This window comes from Pelophylax lessonae (assembly GCF_965119305.1).
Source record: "Pelophylax lessonae genome assembly, chromosome: 10".
NCBI classification, from domain to species: domain Eukaryota; kingdom Metazoa; phylum Chordata; class Amphibia; order Anura; family Ranidae; genus Pelophylax; species Pelophylax lessonae.
The window spans coordinates 95,003,362-95,019,419 of NC_138777.1; the positions used below are offsets into that span (position 1 = coordinate 95,003,362).

Here is a 16,058-nt window from a genome sequence, read left to right on the forward strand (position 1 = left end):
CTAAAAAGCCATCCAGACATGTTATCTCACCTACACTGAAGGTGGGACTGTCCCACCGTAGTCCCACAGACTCCCCTCACTCTCCACTCACCCAGCATGTACTTCTTCCAGAGCTACACCCACCCACAGCCACTGGTGTAGTGGGGGGGGGGGGTGGTCAGCCCACAGCCCACTTTCTGACTCTTCAATGTTGGTTGAAACTTTTTTTTTTTATAAATTATGTTACAAATGTATTATTTTTAATTATTAAAGGAATAAAGATGAGTATAAAACATGTGAGACCTGCTGCAATACAGTCAAGACGGAGCTTCTTCTACCAAAAGGTAAATGCTGGGCCTGGCAAACATTAGTACTTCTGAAGCTTGTTGTATCCATTAGAATAAGGTTTTCATATAAGATAACATCCAACAAAGCTACTCATTTGAACACATTTATTTTCATGTCAGCTTAATATCAGAGTTGATCCGCATACAGTACCTTGTGAGCTGTCCACGCTCTGTTCTCACTTTGGTTTGTACAGACACATGCCAAACAATCTGGCCGATAATCGATACGGGGAGGTTGGTTTATTAAAGGGAAATTTACTGTGCACTGGAAGTGCAGTCGCTCTAGATCCGAGCGGAAGCTCTGCTGATTTCTACCATCCAATCACGCACAAGCAAAATTGTTTTTCTTTATTTTCCTTGCATGTGATTGAGTATTATTTGCAAAGTGAAGCTTTACCTAATTTACTAAGCTCTGGCACAAGTGTATTTGTCTTTAGTAAATAAACCCCAATGTGTATTATCGGATTCTGACATGCATTTCCATGAGCTCTATGGGTAGATGATAGCTAATGCAAATGCTGGATTATGACATGGTTTTTTCTTTAAAAATGGAGAACCAATATAACGCAATGATAATTGTAGAATACTGGAGTTTTTTTAACTTGTTGCCTCTTCTATGATACTAGACATCAGGTCCTGAAAACTGTTACTCTGCTCATTACTTTTTGATTCTGCTGAATAGTAGCATTTAAATCTGTCTGTTACAGAAACCTTAGTTAGGAAACCAGGCACTGATTTTTAAATCAATTTGCTCACCATTAATGTGTATTAGGGATAAGGGAAAAAAAGTTTTCAATTTCTCTGAAATTGCATAAAAATGGGAAATTTTGGTGAGGTTTTACCATTTTGGGATTTAACTTAACCACTTCAGCTCCAGAAGGTTTTACCCCCTTCCTGACCAGGCCATTTTTTGCGATATGGCACTGCGTTGCTTTAACTGACGATTGCGGGATTGTGTGACGCTGTACCCAATTAAAGTTGATTTTTCCCACAAATAGAGCTTTCTTTGGTGGTATTTGATCAGCTCTGTGTTTTTTTTTTTCTTTTGCTCTATAAGCAAAATTTAGAAAAATAAATATATATTTTATATATATATATATATATATATAAATATATATATATAAATATATTTTATATAAATATATATATATATAAAAATATAATATATTTATATATAAATATATAAAATATATATATATATATATATATATATATATATATATATATATATATATATATATATATATAAAATATATATAAATATATTTTACTTTCTGCTATAAAACACATCCAAATGTAAAAAATCAAACTTCTTCATCAGTTTAGGCCAATATGTATTCTGCTACATGTTTTTGGTAAATAAAAATCCCAATAAGTGTATATTGATTGGTTTGTGCAAAAGTTATCGCGTCTACAAACTATGGGATAGATTTATGGATTTTTTACTTTTTAATTGTTTCTTACTAGTAATGGTGGCGATTCACGATTTTTTAGGGGGACTGCGACATTGCGGCGAACAAATCTGTCACTTAGTGACACTTTTTGGGGACCAGTGACACCAATACAGTGATCAGTGCTAAAAAAAATGCACTGTTATTGTATAAATGACACTGGAAGGGAAGGGGTTAACATCAGGGGCAATCAAAGGGTTAAGTGTGTTCCCTGGTAGTGCTTTCTTATTGTGTGAGTGTTGGCTTAACTGAAGACTGCTTAGCAGAAACATGGGAGTTCTGTATTTTTTACTAGTAGAACGGTGATCTGCCTTGTTTACATAGGTAGACCGCTGGGTCTGCCTAGGTAAACGATCGCTGGGTCTCCGGTGGACATCTGGTCCCACTGTGTCAAATCACAGCTCCGGTAGCACGCACATGCGCCCCAGAGCTGAAGAAAGGAATCACGTACAGGTACGTGATTTTGTGCTTAAGGGTCGGCTTGCCACAGTATATGTGCGTGGGGCGGTCCATAAGCGGTTAAAGTGATATTAAAGTCTGTTTTTTTTTTCACATAACAAACATATTATGCAAACAAAGGAGTCAAAATATGGGTGACCAAAAACAGGTCTCATAAAGTGGCTCACCCCGCGCACAAAAGAACAAAGTAGATAACAACACGGAACTATGAAGACGCAAAGTCTCAAAGCAGCCACTATACAAAAAGAACTGTTAACAAAGGTGTTGTAGAGTATTTGATCAGGAAAAATAAACTATAACACTAGCAGCGCTAATAAAAGGTCCATTGAATAAACCAGTGTCCTTAATGACTCATAAAACATATGTAGTGCAGTCCATGCAGTAGGCACAATTCACCAGGGTAGGGGAGTGAAGGGTCTTGACTGTTCCTCCAAAAATGACACCACACTCTAGTGCTCCCCCCCTTTGGATGAAACACTCACCAGAAACTGGTGAATGTAGAGCCTTAAATCCACCAATCAACGGGTGTACTGATCACTGCTGGGCTGCACCAAAATCCTCCTTCCTCCAGAATTCCTCCGCTCAAAGTTCATGCAATTGAACAAAGTGGGGGCAACAATAGTGTAATTCTGCAAACTTTTATTAAATCTACACACAGTAAAGCCCCTCTCCCCTCAAGATGTCTACTTACAGGAGGGTAATGGAGTGAAGGCATAAAGGATCAAAATATGCACACTGGATGACCGATTTGAAACTTTCCTGCAATCCCATAGGAATCACGAATGGTGTCCTGTGCGAAATATTCTGCGACCGCGCACATCAGCTCTGACGTTTCGTCCTCACGACTTCCTCGGCTCTCAGAGGACATCTTGAGGGGAGAGGGGCTTTACTGTGTGTAGTTTTAATAAAAGTTTGCAGAATTACACTATTGTTGCCCCCACTTTGTTCAATTGCATGAACTTTGAGCGGAGGAATTCTGGAGGAAGGAGGATTTTGGTGCAGCCCAGCAGTGATCAGTACACCCGTTGATTGGTGGATTTAAGGCTCTACATTCACCAGTTTCTGGTGAGTGTTTCATCCAAAGGGGGGGAGCACTAGAGTGTGGTGTCATTTTTGGAGGAACAGTCAAGACCCTTCACTCCCCTACCCTGGTGAATTGTGCCTACTGCATGGACTGCACTACATATGTTTTATGAGTCATTAAGGACACTGGTTTATTCAATGGACCTTTTATTAGCGCTGCTAGTGTTATAGTTTATTTTTCCTGATCAAATACTCTACAACACCTTTGTTAACAACAAACATATTATACTTTCCTCCTCTGTGCAGTTGTTTTGCACAGAGCAGCCCGGATCCTCTTCTTCTTGGGTCCCCAACTGGGGTTTCTGGTCCCTCACTCCTGCCGAGTGCCCCCAGAGCAAGCAGCTTGTTTTGGGGGCACCCAAGAAGGCTCGCTCCCCAGCCATGGCTCTGCGTATACATTCACACACAGAGCTGTGGCTCAGCCACGCCCCTCTCTCTCCTGATTGGCTCACTGGCTGATTGACAGCAGCGGGAGGCAGAGGCTCCAGATGCTGCCTCAGCCAAGTGAGAGCCCCTGGTGAGCTGAGGCTCTCGTGCACATTGCTGGATCGAGACGGGGGTTCAGGTAAGTATTAGGGGCGCTGCTGCACGCAGAAGGTATTTTTAACTTCATGCATTGAATGCATGAAGGTAAAAAACCTTGAGCCTTTAGAACCAATTTAACACTAGAGCCGGTTCACACTACCGCGACCAGAAAGTCGTCCCATGAAGGAGCGACTTTTTAGCACGACTTTAGCGCGACTTGTGCACTACTTTGAAGAGATTAAATTATAGGCCACTTTGTCTGTGGGGAATGCCTGGGTAATCTTTTTCTTCTTCCTGGAAAGACTGATCACAGTCGCTTGAAAATAGATAAGGATCCAACTTAGAGCCGACTCTAAGTCGGATAGGGGTCACCTTGAAGTAGTACAGGAACCTTTTCTGAAGTCGGAGCGACTTCAGTAGTGCATATTAAGACGGCTCTCATTCATTTACATTGAATTTGTAATGACAAGCGACTTGGGGCGACTTGAGGTCGCATAAGTCGCGTCCCAAGTCGGAGTAGTGTGAACCAGGTCTAACACAAGAGGAAAGGGAGTAACCTGCTCCTATATATATATTTTTTTTCTCCTGGCATCTGAACAGAACAGCTGGGAAGTAAAGTAAAGGTGAGTATGCATTGCCAGACAGGAAGGATATTAAAGCAGACCTATTGCTCTCCCCTGCATGGGCAAACCAAAAATTTTCTTCAAGGGGGCGGTCTATACAAAACTGATATATTTTAGTTTTTGTTGGTAACTAGAGACTGAAATGGGATTTAAATGGCACCTGAGGGTTCAAGAAACTCTTTCTAACTGTCCTAGACCAGTTATTTTGCCAAAAATTGGCTCCTTAAAAAAAAAGACTATACAAAGAAAATACACAAGAAGGAAATAAAAATAAAAAGAACACTAACTTAAATGAACTATTCTACCCTAAATACACAAACAACCCATACCTTCTAAATAAAAAGTTTTTTATTTTTTTATTTTAACTTACTAGTGGTGAAATATATGTTGCTATAATCACTCATCTTCACTAATATGCTGTACGTCACAATGCTTTGGTTTGTGACAGAATAGTTGGAGTGGTCAGGTAACATAATGGACATGGCCTGCTGGGATGTAGAGTGTTGTGACGCACTGTGGAATATTTTCTTATTTCATTACTGATATTTTCTTCGCTATCTTTACACAGCTTCCAGTCAGGCAAACGACTCTCATCTGCCAACAAATATCCATATCACCAATTATGGGGTAGCCTCTATTGTATCTCACTAGTAATGTGAAGAAAACTGATTGCTGCATTCCTATAAACCAGGTCAGTGGATTTTGAAATGTAAAAGATTCAAATATATAATAAAGATAAATATATATATATACAGTACACATACCAATCAGCCATAACTTTATGAGCACTGACAGGTAGGATGAATAATACCGATTATCTCATTACAATGCTATCTGAATGTCCGAGGAATATATTGGACAGCAAGTAAACATGTTGTCCCTGAAGTTGCGGTATGGAAAGCAGAAAAAAATGTCCATCACAGTTTGTTGTGTATGGGACTGCGTAGCAACAGACCGGTCAGGGTGCCCATGCTGACCCATGTCTACAGTCAAAAGTTCCTACAATGGGCATGTGAGCATCAGAACTGGACTACGGAGCAATGGAATTAGGTTGCCTAGTTTGATGAATCTTCTTTTCTTTTACATCATACGTGCGTGTGCATCACTTACCTAGGGAAGAGATATCACCAGGATGCAGTACAGGTCAGGGTGCCCATGCTGACCCATGTCTACAGCCAAAAGTTCCTACAATGGGCCTGTGAGCATCAGAACTGGACTACGGAGCAATGGAATTAGGTTGCCTAGTCTGATGAATCCTCTTTTCTTTTACATCATACGTGTGTGTGCATCACTTACCTAGGGAAGAGATATCACCAGGATGCAGTACAGGTCAGGGTGCCCATGCTGACCCGTGTCCTCAGCCAAAAGTGCCTACAATGGGCATGTGAGCATCAGAACTGGACTACGGAGCAATGGAGGAAGGTGGCCTAGTCTGATAATCTCCTTTTCTTTTACATCATATGAGCATGTGCATCACTCACTTAGGGAAGAGTTAGCACCAGGGTGCAGTATAGAAAATAGACAAGCCTGCAGACGCAGTGTGATGCTTTGGGTAATGTTCTGGTTGGAAACTTTGGATCTTGCCATTCATGTGGATGTTACTTGGCATATGCCACCTACTTAAGCATTGTTGCTGACCAAGTGCACCCCTTTATGGAAACTGTATTCCCTGATCGCAGTGGCCTCTTTCAGCAGGATAATGCACCCTGCATTACTGCAAAAATGGTTCAAGAATGGATTGAGGGGCACAATAATAATAAAAACCCTTTGAGGTGTTGACTTGGTCTTCAGATTGCTATCCAATCGAACATGTGCTTGAAAAACAAGTCCAATCCATGGAGACCCCACCTCATAACTTATAGGACCCAAAGGAACTGCTACTGAGCTTGGTTATCCAAAACAATAAATAAGATGAGCTGTGCTATGGTACCAAAATTAAATTTAACAGAGACACTGTGAAAGTTTTGCTGAAAAAATAACATTTTCAATATGATCATGAAAGTTCTTATTATAAAACATACATCATCACAAACGCATATTTGCATACTCATAAATGTTGAAAGTGCCTTTAAATCATGATAAAAGTCTCATAAATATGTGGTTTCAAAACAGTGTTTATGATGCAATTCAATGCAGCTCAATGATATGAAGTGAAACAAGTCCTTCTTGTGCTCCTGCTAATAAAAACACATCCTGTGCTCAAACAAGTAATGGTGACTCATAATACCCCCTTCACACCATGCACTCACCAGAAATGTATGACCCCAAGAAATGGGTCATAAATCGCTTTAAATGTGTGTATGACATCTCCAATATCATTGGCTCTGGTCCCCTTGCTCCACTCCAAATAGTCCAGCCCTGGATGGAATCAGTAGCATGTGTCAAGAAACCACAGAGAGGAACTCATCGTGCAAAAAGGTTTTTGCATTTGAATTCCCAATAAAAACAATGGCCCCCCCAGCCAAATTTACACCCACATTATAGTATACCCTCTTGGCACTCAGGATTTCAAGCAGTTTGTGTAGCTAAGACTGGAATCACCGCTGTTCTTATTTTTGGAACCAGCCTGTATTCCAATACCCAGAAGTGACGTCATCTTACGTGACTTCAATATCTAAGGCCCACCTCAACACGTTTTACCCAATCAGGCTTCTTCAGGAAGCTGGGAAGACGCCTTCTTGCTGTAGCTTAAATATAGCAGCCAATTAACCCTTCCGAGACAAGTATAATTGACTGATACCTGCTGGAAGTGCTTTTACAATGTGCTATTATGCTATGATCACACGTGGGCATATAAATATAAAGAACCAAATGAAAAATACACATTTCTCTAAAAAGGAAATAAATAAAAAGAAAATTGTAATAAAAATAGAATCATAATATTAGGCTAAAATCTAAAGTAAATTAAAAAAAAACAGTGGTGACATCTAGTGGGCGTAATGCTAACTGCCACCAGTGGACGATATTAAAACCCCCCTACAGGTAAATATTTTAAATAACAACTATATGCAAATTAAAGATTGAAAACTGGTCATCTACATACTCTAATAATGGCTTATAACATTTTTATTTTTGTAAACCCAATTAATGCTGAATATTAATACAGGACCAAGGCATTTAATAATTAGATATAAAACAATTGATAGCCAAGTCCATGTTGAGGCCTTCAGGGGCTAGGGTGTCATGTTCATATATTCATCTGGTCTCCCTACATGATACATCCCTCTTAAAGTTGGACCCTCTCAAATGTTATGAAACTGTTTCTATACCATAAAATGTCAGACATTGTGCATGGTACTCAATCAGCTTCTAATTTTAGCTTGTTCAATTAAGCTTTAGCAAAAAACCTGGAGGCCGTTTGGTTTCGCTCTCTCCAGTTTTAGTAAATCAACCCCACTGTGTTTTTTAAAACCATTGTGAGTACTGGTAATATGTTCATCTAATTGTGTGGGGAGCTTACATGTAGTGCGGCCCACATACTGCCGACCGCGCGTACATTCCAGAAAATATCCCACATGCGTACTCTGGCAGATAATAAAGTATTTATGTCAAAAACCTTACGGCTTTGATTTGACATAAACCTACTTTTTTTGTAATTTCTCCTCCTTTTGCAGTGTGACAGCATACACACCTGCCACACCTAAAAAATACCCTGTATCATCCAGGAAGGAAACAAACTTTTTAGGGGGACCTGGGACATTATGAACAATTTTGTTCCTGAGTCCCAGTGCCCTCCTATATATGAATGGAGGTTTATCTGGGTTTTTTTGGCCCAAGGTAGGATCTTTTTTTAGAATTGGACAGTATTCCCTGATACTTCTCTCTAGTATTTTATGGCAGTTATACCTTTTAATGAAGACCATATCAAATGTTTTTTCCCCTTTTTACTTTTCAGCAATAGACTACGCCATTCAGGTTTTCTGCTGCATCCCTAGTTTTTTTCCAACTTCTGTCTGCTGTAGCCTTTTTCCATAAACTTTTAAATTAGTGTTTGGGTTCTATAATCTGAGAGAAGGTCACAATTGCGCCTAATACGAGTGAATTGGTCCTTGGGTATGGTTTGTTTCCATTTTTGGTGATGGCAACTGCTGACAGGAATGTACCAATTCCTGTCAGTGGTTTTAAAATGTGTCTTAGTGCCTTCCTTGAAAATCAACAGATCCAAGAAGTTAAAGTGTTACTAAACCCAGGACCCTGCATTTACTAGATCTGGTCTCCCACAGTACACAGAACAAAGAAATGCAATTTGCTTAGTAAATATAAACTACTAAATACCTTTTTCTCATCAGCAGTATATAGAAGTCTTGTGACTTCTATCCATGTCCGGCTGAGCACTGGGTAAAGCTTGTAGGAGGAGTTTTCATTCTTCCCTGACTGTCCTTTGAGGCTCCTTTTATTCCCCCTGACTTTCTGGACAGTGCTGATTGGCCCTGTGCTGATCACATGCACCCTCCCAAAAAAAGAAAAAAAAAACCTCTCTAGCAATACACAACAAACAGAACAGAGCTCTAGGAGGTACTCTGCAAATGCTCAATTAGCAGATAGATTGGGGATAGTAAAAGTAGACGAGGATCAGAGAAGACAGAACAAAAAGCCTTTTTACATAATGCGGAGGATTACCCCTCCCTTCCACAGAGTATGACAAGTATGCTTTACTGCATATACAGACTGATTTTACTGTTTTGGGTTTAGTAACACTTTGATAGAATCTGCATATGTATTAAGGGTAAATTTAATACCATTCTGATCACCGTTAATATGGGCAATAAACGTCTTCTAATTGTTTACTACCTTTCCAAATGATCACAATGTCATCCAATGCAATTGTATCTTGGGCCAACTCCTTCCATGTATTTCTTCACTCTACCACTTGTTGAGAAAAATATTGGTTACTCTTGGGCATACCTTGCCCCCATGGCTACTCTTGACTATAAAATTGTTGTTCATGCCAAAAAAGTTGTTACCCATGGTAGTACATCCCGAATGAACTGTTTTTGGGCTGTTTTTAGGTCAGAGTGTGTATCCAAAGTCCATGTCACAGCTGTAAAGGCATCACTGTACTTAATGTTGGCGTATAGGGATTCTTTGTCTATTGTGAAAAGTAGGCACAGAGCTTTTTTTTCTATCTTATTTAATAGATTTACAGGATCCCCACTGTGTTTGAGATAAGAGGAGCCTTTACTTGCCAAAGGCTTCAAAAATACATCCAGATATTCTCCTAATCTACTTAACAAAGAATCTATTCCACTTATAATTGGTTTACTAGATGGGTTTTACTAGATGGGTTTTGCTGTTATTTATGAATTCTGGGTACAGAGTAACTTACAGGTATTTTGGGGGCCTCGGGTATAAAAAAGTGATAAAGTCTTGCTTTCTTTTGTTTAAAAATAAGAAAACATGTCATACTTACCTGTTCTGTGCAGTGGTTTTGCACACAGCAGCTCAGATCCTCCTCATCTCGGGTCCTCTGCCGTCACTCGTGGCCCCTCCCTCCTGCCTCCACAGCAAGCAGCTTGCTATGGGGGCACCAGAGCTGCTGCTCGGTGTGTCCATTCAGACACAAAGCCATGGCTCGGCCCGTCCCTTATCTCTCCTGATTGGCTCACTGACTTTGATTGACAGCAGTGGGAGCCAATGGTGTGCGCTGCTGTCTCAGCCAATGATGAGGGAGAGTCCTGGACAGTCGAGATTTTCGTGCAACATCGCTGGATAGATGGGCTCAGGTAAGTATTAGGTGGGGCTACTGCACACAGAAGGTTTTTAATCCCAATGCAAAGAATTCACTAGGATAAAAAAACCTTCTGCCTTTACAACCACTTCAAGTACCTACAGTACGTTTACATTTTTATCAATACATTTTTTGGCCCCTTGTCTAGTAAACTTTTTAGGTATTTTTTAAATTATTACTTGGATCACCTCTGAGTTTTTTTTAAATGTTTCTTCATCATTTAGAATCCTGGACATTTCCACATCATAGTCCACTTTGAGGGCCAACGTACCCCCTCCTTTCTCCCCTGGACTAATAACGATGTTCTCTCTTTTCTCTAGGGATTTTATATTTTCCATATAGGTTTTCTTTTTTTTTTGCTCTTGAAATTCTTCATATCCTGCTGCACCATTTTTCTAAATACTTCAATTCAATGGTAGTTCTGTTTATTGGGGTTAAATGTGGATACTACAGCATACCTTCAGAAGTCTAGTGGCATCCATGCCTTGATGGGTCAGGCCTGTTTTGGCAACAAAAGTGTTACCTACTCAAATATTAGGTGGGTAGTCATAAAGTTGGAGTGGGTTGGTGGTTATAACGGTTGATCAGTATACACGCACATTATTAATGGAGGATAAAGTGACAGGTTCTTTTCACAGGACGCCATCTCACCTGTTCCCCAGCAATTCATTCCTGTGCTGGAGCTGTGTGTCTAATCCCTGGTTAAATTCTGTGTAACTGTGTTGTACAGCTTAGATGGGGTTATTAACCACATCCCGCCCCCCCCTATAGGCGTTTGACGTTGGGATTGTGGTTGTATTATCCTGACCGGAGGTGATATGACGGCGGCCCCGGGGGGGGCGCGCAGAGCGGCGATCGGTGATGCGAGGTGTCAGTCTGACGTAGGCTCTTTACCATGTGACCAGCCGTGTCCAATCACGGCTGGTCACATAGTAAACAGGAAGAGCCGTTGATCGGCTTTCCTCAGTACGTGCCTAACAGGCACGAGTAAAGGAGCGCCGATCGGCGGCTCCCCTGACAGGGGGGGAGTCGGCACTGGTAATCAGATCATTGATTACCAGTGCAGACCCTCGGGGGGGGGGGGGGTGCCACTAGAACCACCAGGGATGCCCACCCATGACCCCAGGGATGCCCACCATGACCCCAGGGATGCCCACTATGGCCACCAGGGCTCAGGGAGCCCCCCATTGCCCTCCCCATCAGTGCTGCCTGCCAGTGCCCTCCCTATCAGTGCTGCCCACCAGTGCCCATCATTGCCATCTATCAGTGTTGCCCACCAGTGCCCATTATTGCCCACCAGTGCCGCCTATCAGTGCCCATTAGTGCCCATCAGTGCCGCCCGTCAGTGCCAATCAGTGCCGCCTATCAGTGCCCACCAGTGCCACCTATCAGTGCCCATTAGTGCCACCTATCAGTGCCCATCAGTGCCACCTATCAGTGCCCATCAATGCTGCCTATCAGTGCCCAGCAGTGCCGCTTATCAGTGCCCACCAATGCTGCATATCAGTGCCGCCTATCAGTGCCACCCCATCAGTGCCTCCTCATCAGTGCCTGTCAGTGCAGTCTCATCAGTGCTCATCAGTGCAGGAAAAAACGTATTTATTTACAAAATTGTATAACATAAACAAAAAAACTTTTTTTTTTTTTCAAACTTTTCTTATTTGTTTAGCAAAAAGGAAAAAACCCAGGGGTGATCAAATACCACCAAAAGTAAGGTCTATTTGTGGGGGGAAAATGACATAAATTTGGTGTAGGTACAGTGTTGCATGACCACGCAATTGTCATTCAAAATGTAACAGCGCTAAAAGGGGAAAATTGGCCTGGGCAGGAAGGGGGTGAAAGTGCCCTGTATTGAAGTGGTTAAGCTTCCCCATGTGTCAATGTTCAGACCTGACATTTGACTTTTTAGGCTCCTGGATGTTTGGGGGAAAAGATCACATGTTCCTCCATACCCAGAAATACCAGATATTTTTGAGGGCTTCAGCAGACAAAGAAAGTACCAGGAAAACACTGTGAAGATGAGTATCAGTGGAAGTGAGATTACTTATTTATTCAATAAATGAATCCCACATGAAGAACCATGTGTGAAAAACTAAGCACATATTGCTCAGGATACACACCATCAATCATGTTTCCAAATGGCAGAAGCCTCCTACAGCGTGTCCAACAGCTGAGACATTGCCTACATTACTGTTACAGTCAATAAAATATGGATATATGAAGCATATGACTGTCATGACAGGAACAGGAGGACTCATTATGGGCTTTGTGTTCCAGTTCTGGCACTAAGGCAGACAAGTGTAATTTAGTTCCTGAGCATTAAGAATAGCATCTATCTCCAAAACTAGCAGTTCTATCTGCACTCATAATTCATTTTTGAAACAGTGTACCAAAAAGAAAAGAATCAACATGTATTTAATAAAAACGCTATACTGACATTTTCTTCTCCAATATTTTATTTTATATTTACAGGACATATGGAAAAAAAGAATACAAGATTTATACAAGTGGAATCATGCATTGTAATTAAATGTTCTTAACGAAAAACAATTACAATAAAATGACTCTTTTCCATGTTATTGGATATAATAATTTCAAATACACAAGCAATACACGAATACAAAAATATAGATATAAAATATAATATATACCTTTATTTAAAAACTTTGTGAGCTTAACTTACTCCTCTCACATTCCATGAATAGAACCACTCTGTGAAATCACCCAATAAGGCAAGACTCCCAATCACTTATTCAATAAGCTAGTGCAAAGGCTGAAGTGAACTGATCCAAGCCAATCAATCGGTTATCAGTTTACCGAGCTATGATATTTGTTTGGCTGCCATGAATTACAGCAGATTATTTTTTGTCTTGTAAATTGCAGTTTTTGCTCTGCTTGACTGAATAAGTGATGCAGTTTTACCTTCCAAGTGATGTCACGCATGTGGGTGTGTCCATTCTTGCTACTCTACTACCCATACATACTGACCAGCAGAAGTATATTGTGCAAAATGAAAAGCCACGTATTAACACCATCTGAAAAGCAAACCCAAAGTAATGAATATATCTAAAGCATAATCTCCTGTTATCCAGGTATGCATTGGCTATACTGCCTGCTGCTGACTAGGTATACTTTGACGGCATAAGCATATGAAGTTAAAACGTACTTGTGTAAATTGGAGTGTAAATATATTCAAGGTTGGTATATGGATTAGGCAGATTAAATTTATGGTCCGAGGACAAAGGGACATTCATTTGGATTTAGGTGGGAATATTTTCCCATTAGAATATGTAGCTGTGAAATGCTTCACAACATAATTAATGGTAAATTGGCAAGTAAATTAATACATTTAAAGAGTTTTTTTAATTTTCTTTAAACTATTCAAAGTTTTTATTAGGAAGGATCACGTATTTTTTTACCCAGTGAACTTTTTTTTAAAACATTTTGGGGGTCAAGGAGTCTTCTCCCCCAACCCAGAGGCAAAGTTGGTCATAGTTTCCCAGAAATAGAGGGCTGTTTTACTTCATCTGGGCAAAACTGTTGGAATTGATAAGAAGTTAAACTTGATCTCTTTTTAATTCTATTTAGCTATATACTGCATATACGTATGCAATACTTTTACTTTAACACCATTTTAGTCCTACGTATATAATGCAAGAACAGGATGTCACAACGTGACCATAAAATTCCACCTCTGATCATTCTTAACAGATATTAAAGGAGAAGTATGGAGAAAGCTCTTTTGGTCATACTTTTCCTGTGAATCACTTCTGTGAGTCATTTTGCACTTCTGGGACCCAGATTCAACCGACAGCGGGTTAAAGTAACTCAGCTGGTCCAGGCTGTGCAGGGATCCCAAAAATAACGTAAGGGATCTGCCCAGATGCCTGGCCAGTAGGCTGGATCAGCCTCTTAGCAAACCCCTGAGAGCCTTAGGAAGCTGCTCCCAACTCTTCCACAGCCTGGCACTTCAGTGAACCCTGGAGGGGTAGAGAAGAGAGCCGGTGACTGACAGACATTGCCTCTTTAATCACTGAAGACCTGATACCTGAGCAATCAGTGGTTTTGATCACTCAGTTCTTGGTGTAGAGGCAGTGGAGGACAGATGCAGCATCAGATCAATGCTTCAGCTACATAGGCAAGTATAAATGCTTACTTTAGAATCCCTCACTTCTCTTTTAGGGTGATACTTACTTTTTATAAATATATAATAATACATTTTTGTCATTGCTGTCTGTATTATTGAGAAGATGGTCATGTATGAAAAAACAATCTGTCCACTGAAAAATTGTGTCAGCCACAAGCAATAACATGGAGACAATGTGACACAATACTTGCCTAAACTGGGGTTGTGGCCATGGGTTTACTTCTGCATCCACTAGAGATAATGGTGAGAAAACATGGATTTCCCAGAATCAGTTTTATACTAACTTGATTTTCTCTCATAGAGGAAAATTTAGAAACCCCCATTCAACCTATATATATTGGGGAGTGTTCTGCAATATGGAATAATCCCATTTCTTATAATATTAAAGAAACCTATCAAAGGCATCTTTACTGGGTGCAAACAAAAAACACAGAAGGGAGCACCGACCAAGCGCATTATCCTCAATATTTGACTTTATTAATAAAACATAAAAATGGCTACTCACAAACAGAGGTGACGCGTTTCGAGGCTTCGTCTCTTCCTCAGAGCCACTGCATCATGACCTACTCACAAGTTTAAATAGCAGTAAATGGCCCAAGGCTCGAAACGCATCAGCCGTCATCCAAACGGACTATGGAAAATTATATGGACTTCTCCTGACACTCAAGCAATTGAGTCTGATATGATAATTTTTCACCTCTGTTTGTGAGTAGCCATTTTTATGTTATATTAATAAAACCAAATAATGAGGATAATGCGCTAGGTCGATGCGCCCTTCTTTGTGTTTTTTGTTTGCAGTACTGTTGGACTACCCGAGTCCTTTAGGGCAGTGGTCCTCAACCCTGGCCTACAGGGCCCACTAACAGGCCAGATTTTCAAGATAACTGAAATACATCCCAGGTGATATCATTTGCTGCTCAGTGACTGCAGTACTCTAGTCTGCATCTCCCCAAGGTAATACCTAAAATCTGGCCTGTTAGTGGGCCCTGTAGGCCAGGGTTGAGGACCACTGCTTTAGGGCAGCAAGACCTTAGCCATCCGAGACGCCATATGTGAGTCCCGTGGGAAGAGTGGTCGGGGAGCTTGGATTTTGAGCGCAGGAGAAAGGTGTTTTATACACCATATGGTTTTGAATCTTTACTGGGTGACAGGTGCTTTGTCTTGAAGTATTTACCTCTACACCAAGCCAGTCTTCTTAACAACTGGAAAGATTTGAAGACAGCATAATGCACTCTACAAAGAAGACTTATGAAATATAAAGGTTAGATGACCACAAAGATCAATACCTTTGTATCATTCCCAATATGCAGTTCTACAATTGTACCCAAAATGTCTCATTGCTAATGAACACATAACTATTAGGTCCGTTTGGATCTGCAGTTCCTACCATTCGTTGACTTTGAAGTCATAGCAAATATATGCAATTTAGCACATCCCTGATTAACTCCTTTTTGGAATAAATGCAGAGATAGACACTGAACACCTTTTTAAAATCCAGACATATAAATACTACTTAATACCAATGTGTGCATGAATTATTTCACTGTAATCGCCTCATGTGCAACATGAGACACCGATCATGAATACATCGGTAAAGAGAACGTTTATGTGATCGAGATAAACAGAGACTATAAAGTTGTGTTTTCCAATAGGATAACTTTGACAGCAATTTACTCATTCAAATATATGAAAAAAATATCATGCCTCTTAAGTCTT

The 16,058-nt window shown here is 40.5% G+C and overlaps 1 protein-coding gene across 1 annotated transcript in view; it reads left to right on the forward strand.

The window, feature by feature from the left end:
• The window catches only part of LOC309565748 (malignant fibrous histiocytoma-amplified sequence 1 homolog), a 40,767-nt gene extending 35,602 nt beyond the window's left edge, over window positions 1-5,165 (forward strand). The window contains exons 9-10 of the mRNA XM_082270730.1: window positions 253-323; window positions 5,036-5,165. Coding sequence (XP_082126856.1) covers window positions 253-323; window positions 5,036-5,118 — 154 coding nt within the window. The 3' untranslated portion in view covers window positions 5,119-5,165. The remainder of the gene's footprint in view (window positions 1-252; window positions 324-5,035) is intronic.
• The last annotated feature ends 10,893 nt before the right edge of the window (window positions 5,166-16,058 follow it).